General features: G+C 35.6%; 1 protein-coding gene across 1 annotated transcript; it reads left to right on the forward strand.

The window, feature by feature from the left end:
• The first annotated feature begins 882 nt into the window (after positions 1 to 882).
• Positions 883 to 2,453, forward strand: hoxa13b (homeobox A13b). Its single transcript, XM_059339675.1, has 2 exons — positions 883 to 1,516; positions 1,731 to 2,453. Exons 1-2 carry the CDS (start codon positions 883 to 885, stop codon positions 1,967 to 1,969), a joined length of 873 nt encoding a protein of 290 aa, XP_059195658.1. The 3' UTR covers positions 1,970 to 2,453.
• The last annotated feature ends 4,012 nt before the right edge of the window (positions 2,454 to 6,465 follow it).

The following is a 6,465-nucleotide window of genomic DNA, read 5'->3' on the forward strand; positions in this document are numbered from 1 at the left end:
ACGTGTCTTAAAAAACAAAACAAAAAGCTCTTCTTCGGCTGTTCGTGGTGCTTTCTCTCCAGACTGCAGCTTTCAACTTGACCTTGGCCTCCAGCCGCGTCCAACCATCTGAGCAGCAGCCAAATGTGGCATGTTTTTGGTATTTTAGTGGACACTGAGTGGTGTCTGTTAGAACACTCTGCAGGGCCAGATGTGAGGAGGATTGCATTTATTTATATGATTCCGATATTCGTTATAAATATATCCATAACACATTGTTTCAAGAGAATAATCGGATCGATCTGTATGCGTAATAATTATGCTCAGGAGCCAGAAAATGTTTATAGAATATCTACACCTTGTTATTAAACATGCACAAGAAATGTTTATAAATAAAACCAAAATCATTTTAAATCCGCATATCTGAAAAAAGTTTTTACTTTAGAGAGTAAGGGCTTTTGTAACTGAAATGGCACGCGTAATTACGCATCAATTCCACCGTTAAAAAATGTGCATATATCATCGTTTTTCTCACGCTATGTATTACACAATCCATCAAATAAGAGTTGTGAAGGCTACACACAACAGGCAAGACTGCCTTTTAAAAACAGTCTCACTCAGTTTGAGATTATATTATAATATTAGGAAATAAATCTCCTTCTGGTGAATTCGCATAAAACATGTATAAAGTGATGTAGATCTTCCAGCGTGCTGCTTGATCTGCATTATCTGATGTCTAGACGTTTATCATCTCCTTTGCATATCACGTGCTTGGCCCTGGCCAATAACCTCGCGATCTTTATGTACTCAGGCGTGTTGGTATCGTTACTCTGCCGAGTCCCTGTCTCTGCTCAGTCGAGGGGATTTTGAAAAAGAGTTGGTCGTCTCGATGTAGGGCATGCTATGACCGCTTCATTACTCCTCCACTCGCACTGGGCTGACCCGGTGATGTTCCTCTACGACAACGGCCTGGATGACAGAAGCAAGAACATGGAAGGATTTACTGGAGGAAACTTCGCTGCAAACCAGTGCAGGAATCTGTTAGCGCATCCAACCTCGCTGGCTCCGAGCACCACCTACGCTGCGAGTGAGGTGCCAGTGTCTGGCATGGGGGAGCCTGGCAAACAATGCAGCCCCTGTTCAGCCACGCAGAGCTCGCCCAATGCATCTCTGCCTTATGGATACTTTGGCAGCAGTTATTACCCCTGTAGGATGTCCCACGGCAGCGTCAAGGCTTGCGCGCAGCCTTCTGGTTATGGCGATAAATACATGGACTCACCGGTCTCTGGTGAGGAGTTCTCCAGCAGGGCCAAGGAGTTCGCGTTTTATCAGGGCTACTCCTCGGGCCCCTACCAGCCCAGCTACCTGGACGTGCCTGTCGTTCCTGCGCTGAGTGCTCCATCTGAGCCAAGACACGAGTCTCTGCTGCCCATGGAGCCCTACCAGCCCTGGGCCATCACTAATGGCTGGAGTGGTCAGGTTTACTGCACCAAGGAGCAGCCACAGTCAAACCCCCTGTGGAAATCCTCGTTACAAGGTATTGTATTGGTTTATCAACACAGAAATATGAATTTATGTCATTTAAATGTGCAGAAATACTTGGAAAATTATTACACGCATGTGTACATGTAAAAAAATATTCTACTCTGTTTAAATTTAATGATATGCCTTAAAGAAGAAGCCAGAAAATAGAGAAAATATCACAAGCTTTTTGTTTTCTGTCAGATTAAAATGTGCCGCTTGTTTCACAGACAGCATATCTGGAGGAGACAGCTCAGTGCGCCGCGGGAGGAAGAAGCGTGTGCCATACACCAAGGTGCAGCTCAAAGAACTGGAAAGGGAATACGCCGCCAATAAATTCATCACCAAGGACAAAAGGAGGAGGATATCCGCGCAGACCAACCTGACAGAGAGACAAGTGACTATCTGGTTTCAGAACCGGCGCGTAAAGGAGAAGAAAGTGGTGACGAAGTTCAAGAGCTCCAGTTAGCTGAGGAGACTCTGAAGCAGGAGGTGAAGGGCCTTCATCTTTAAAACAAACTGTGTTAAACTATAATTTATTACATTATCAACGGGTTCTCTGTCGCCAGAGCGGCTCTGCTTTGACCTGCACATTTCCTTCCTCCACTTTTAATTGGAACCAGTCGATGCGGCCTGTTGGCAGAAGGTCGGAAATGGTTTGCAACATGTTGACCAAAGCGACTCTGACGGATTCAAGATCTCCTGAAAAAATCACTAAACAACAAAACTTTCGGCCTTAAAGGCAAGAGACACCCGAGGAACGCGCTTTTTATTCACTAAAGACTGGAATCGGTACAATGATTTATTTTAATTTAACTGATGAAGTGGCAAATAAATAAACTGTCACCTTCAGTCTGTGATTGACCATCACAATAAAAGAGAAAGTTAAACAACTTATTTAAAAAACAGAAAATTCATTTTGAAATTCTGTTTTAGTATTCATTCACGTTTTAAAAAAAAAAAAATACAACATGTATCCAAACTACAAGAGTAGCACTTCAGTTATTCAGATTAACTCCAAAACAAAGTTTACATCTCTGCTTTACAGATAAAATAATCCTCTATCAGTATCTGATGAAATGTTTCAGCCGGAACATTTAATAGTAAGTTAATAGTTAATAAACACTTTATCCACAGCACTGTGTTTCTATTTAAACAGGGTTTTTACTCAGAATAACAGAATAACTCCCGTCAACAGGCTCACCTATGAAAACATAATCATATTTAAACGTGTAAATAATATCTGACTGCAACTATCTATTCTCCCTTTTTTGACTGCAATAGCCAAAGTTTTTCACAATAAATATTTGAGAGACGCAATGTGATCTTGTCATTTTCATTCATATTTTGATTTGGGACAAAATAGACATGGATGCTTGGTCGATAAAGAAAGGCTTTATTTATTCTCTTCAGGGGAGAATTATAAAAGAACTATATTTTCTGCTTTAATGAGTGTGTGTGTGTGTGTGAGTGTGTGTGTGTGTGTGTGTGTGTGTGTGTGTGAGTGTAGGCCAACAGGCCTGCAGGATCACCGTCTCTTTTAGAGTTTATGTCTCCATCTAGTGGTGAAACTCTGTCAGCGCAGCGGCCCGGTGGACACTTTATATCTACACATTTGTCGCTTTATATATATATATATATATATATATATATATATATATATATAATGCTTTAGAGCAATATATATATTTCTCTAAAGCATTTGTTTGTTTGTTTGTGATTGTGTGTTATTAATACCTAACTGCCGTATCTTTTACTCATATGACGTCATATATTTCAACTTTTACAATTTAGGAAAACATAAAAAAAAACCTTAATCTTAAACAAACAGGTCTTTTTCTAAAAAAAACTTTTTAAAACAATATTAGAAAAGTATTTTTGGTCTACAGAAAAATTATTTGGACATTATAATAATGGCATAATTGATGAAATATAATAGATGAAGCCTTTTTGACGTAAACCATAATGACAGGTTTTGTTATTTCCCTGTTTTAAATTCAAGACATTTATAGTTTTTGGACACATTTCAGCTAATTATTTTTCTCTTAATGGAAAAATTGACAATAAGAAATTATCTTAGTTTTCATTGATATTTGATCATGTTTTCAGTCTTCTCTTGGACTTTTTGTGTTCAGTGAATTTCGTTAGTAAAATACCAGAAACATGATCTTATTCATGCTCGTATTTATTATTTAATTCTCAGTCAAATTATTATTATTATAATCATTGATATTTTAAAGAATATACGTATTAAAGACACAATCTGTTTTATATATGAAAATGTAGATCTAACCGGTTCTTTAATTGTGTTAAAGAACGAGGGCTGAAACTGAAATATAAATGTTGTAAAAGCTGCAGTGAAACCAAAGTTTTCTAAGAATCAGCGGAGAGGCCTGAACTCTCTTCTTTAGACCAGATGAGAGGAGATTTGTTTCATTGAATTTATTATATTCACTTGTTACAGCAGCTCATGAGTCAAAAAACAGTAAAAGTAGTTGAGTGATAAATAGCAATGACGCAAGTTAAAAAAACATTACAACAACAACATAAAATACCAAAAAAATAACTATATACACTGTATTCAAGAGTTGAAAAATAAAATAGCTAAACTAAAATACAGATAAAAGCTTAATATACAATTCAATATAATAAAAAACAAAACAGAAATAAAACAGAAAAAATACATACAATATATGCAACATAAACACAAGACTAACAATAAGATTAAAAATAGCTAAACGATTAAAAAACGAGTAAAATATACAACTAAAATTAATGGCTACACACTACACAAGATGCGGTAATACAAATAAAAAGACTCCAATAATTGTAATTGACACATGGTGTGTAGCATTGTAAAAATAAAAATATAGTTATCAAAACATAAAATACAGTTGAAGGCCAGATGTCAATACTATGAAATGCTGTATTATAATTGTGTTTTGGTGCTAAACACACAAAGTTATTAAAACACAACCGTGTAAAATATTCCCGACTTTTTATTATTAAATATTCATCACATGACACATTAATTATAGAGCCGGGACAGTCCAAACTGTGACTGTAACTGTAACTAACAGCAGCAGGACTAGTTACTATAGTAACATGTAACTATAGTTACATGTAACTATAGTTACATGTTACTATAGTAACATGTTACTATAGTTACATGTTGCCATAGTTACATGTTACCGTAATTACATGTAACTATAGTAACATGTTACTATAGTTACATGTAATTATAGTAACTGTAACAGTTCACAAAGCTGCACTAGTTTCCTGAGCATTTTAAATAGTATTGGTCCATTTTCAGGAATAATAATCTTTATATTGATTTATATATACTCTGACCTTGTTGAGGTCCCTTTATTTCAGCGTCATGGTATCAGTTATTATTATTTATGTGGTATCAGTTATTATTATTTATCTGGTATCAGTTCTTATTATTTATCTGGTATCAGTTATTATTATTTATCTGGTATCAGTTATTATTATTTATCTGGTCTCAGTTATTATTATTTATCTGGTATCAGTTATTATTATTTATCTGGTATCAGTTCTTATTATTTATCTGGTATCAGTTATTATTATTTATCTGGTATCAGTTCTTATTATTTATCTGGTATCAGTTATTATTATTTATCTGGTATCAGTTCTTATTATTTATCTGGTATCAGTTATTATTATTTATCTGGTACCAGTTCTTATTATTTATCTGGTATCAGTTGTTATTATTATTTATGTGGTATCAGTTATTATGAGAGTTGATCTCAGTGTTCCTGTGTTGTTCTGTGTTATTGCGCCCCCTAACAGCCTCTCAGGTTACTGCAGAGAACCAGAACCAGCTGCTGTCAATCACCGAGAGACTAACAGACAATCACCATTCAGACCTTTTACATGAGTAAGAGTTCTAATATCACACAGTTACAGTCCTGCAGTAAGATATAAAGTATTTACAGCAACATAAAGCTCTAGTTAAAGTCTTGTTGCCTGTCAGTGTTTTACTGTTATTCATGCTGTTTTTAGACTAATATCACTGCTGCATTCATGTGTTTGTTGCATTTAACTGCTGTAGATGTTTCAGTTTGTTTTCATTTCAAATCCTTGCAGCCTGTTTGAATAGTTTATTCTACAGCAATCATCAGATCCTTTATATTATCATGGGTTTGTCCTATAGAACCACATATCTTTTGTCAGCTTCTCTCAGCACATAAAGGAACTCTTTATCCTTCAGTTCATCACAAACACTCAACATCAACACATTTGATGTGAAGCTTTTACTAGACAGGAAGTCAATGAAAATGTTTAGTTTGTAAAGTAACTAAAGCTGTCAGACAAAAAAACGTTCCATCTGAGATACAGTCATGGAAAACATTGTAACACGACCATTGTTTTCTTCAATTTCTTGTTCATTTTAATGGCTGGTACAACTAAAGGTACACACAAATATAATGACAACAAAAATAGCTCATAAGAGTTTAATTTAAGAGCGGATATCTAGACAATTTTCTTCATTATAACCAAAATCAAGAAACACGTTAAACTCTTATGAGCTATTTTTGTTGTTGTTATCATCATATTTGTCCAAACAAATGAACCTTTAGTTGTATCAGGCGTTAAAATGAATAAGAAATTTAATAAACGGTCTAATAATTTGTTCCATGACTGTATAGTGGGATAGAAGTATATTGTATTTACAATGGAAATACTCAAAATAGGCATACATATACCTTCAATTTGTACTTCCACCACTGCTAGTAAGTCATATATAAAATACAGCTTTTATTTTGAAAGTCTGCAGAATTAAAACTTTCCCAAAGAGAACATTAAGACAACAAAGAAACTCTTAATTCAAACAGAACTGATGGCTCTGAACCACTGTCATCCTCCGGGTGTGTGTGTGTGTGTGTGTGTGTGTGTGTGTGTGTGTGTGTGTGTGTGTGTGTGCGCGCTGTTGAACGTTGT

The sequence above is a fragment of the Centropristis striata genome, chromosome 8 (assembly GCF_030273125.1).
Source record: "Centropristis striata isolate RG_2023a ecotype Rhode Island chromosome 8, C.striata_1.0, whole genome shotgun sequence".
Classification (NCBI taxonomy): Eukaryota; Metazoa; Chordata; class Actinopteri; order Perciformes; family Serranidae; genus Centropristis; species Centropristis striata.

Coding starts and splice junctions, on each gene's coding strand:
- hoxa13b (XM_059339675.1), top strand. CDS start 883: ATGACCGCTTCATTACTCCTCCACTCGCACTGGGCTGACCCGGTGATG. Junction 1,517..1,730: donor GTGGAAATCCTCGTTACAAG/GTATTGTATTGG, acceptor CTTGTTTCACAG/ACAGCATATCTGGAGGAGAC.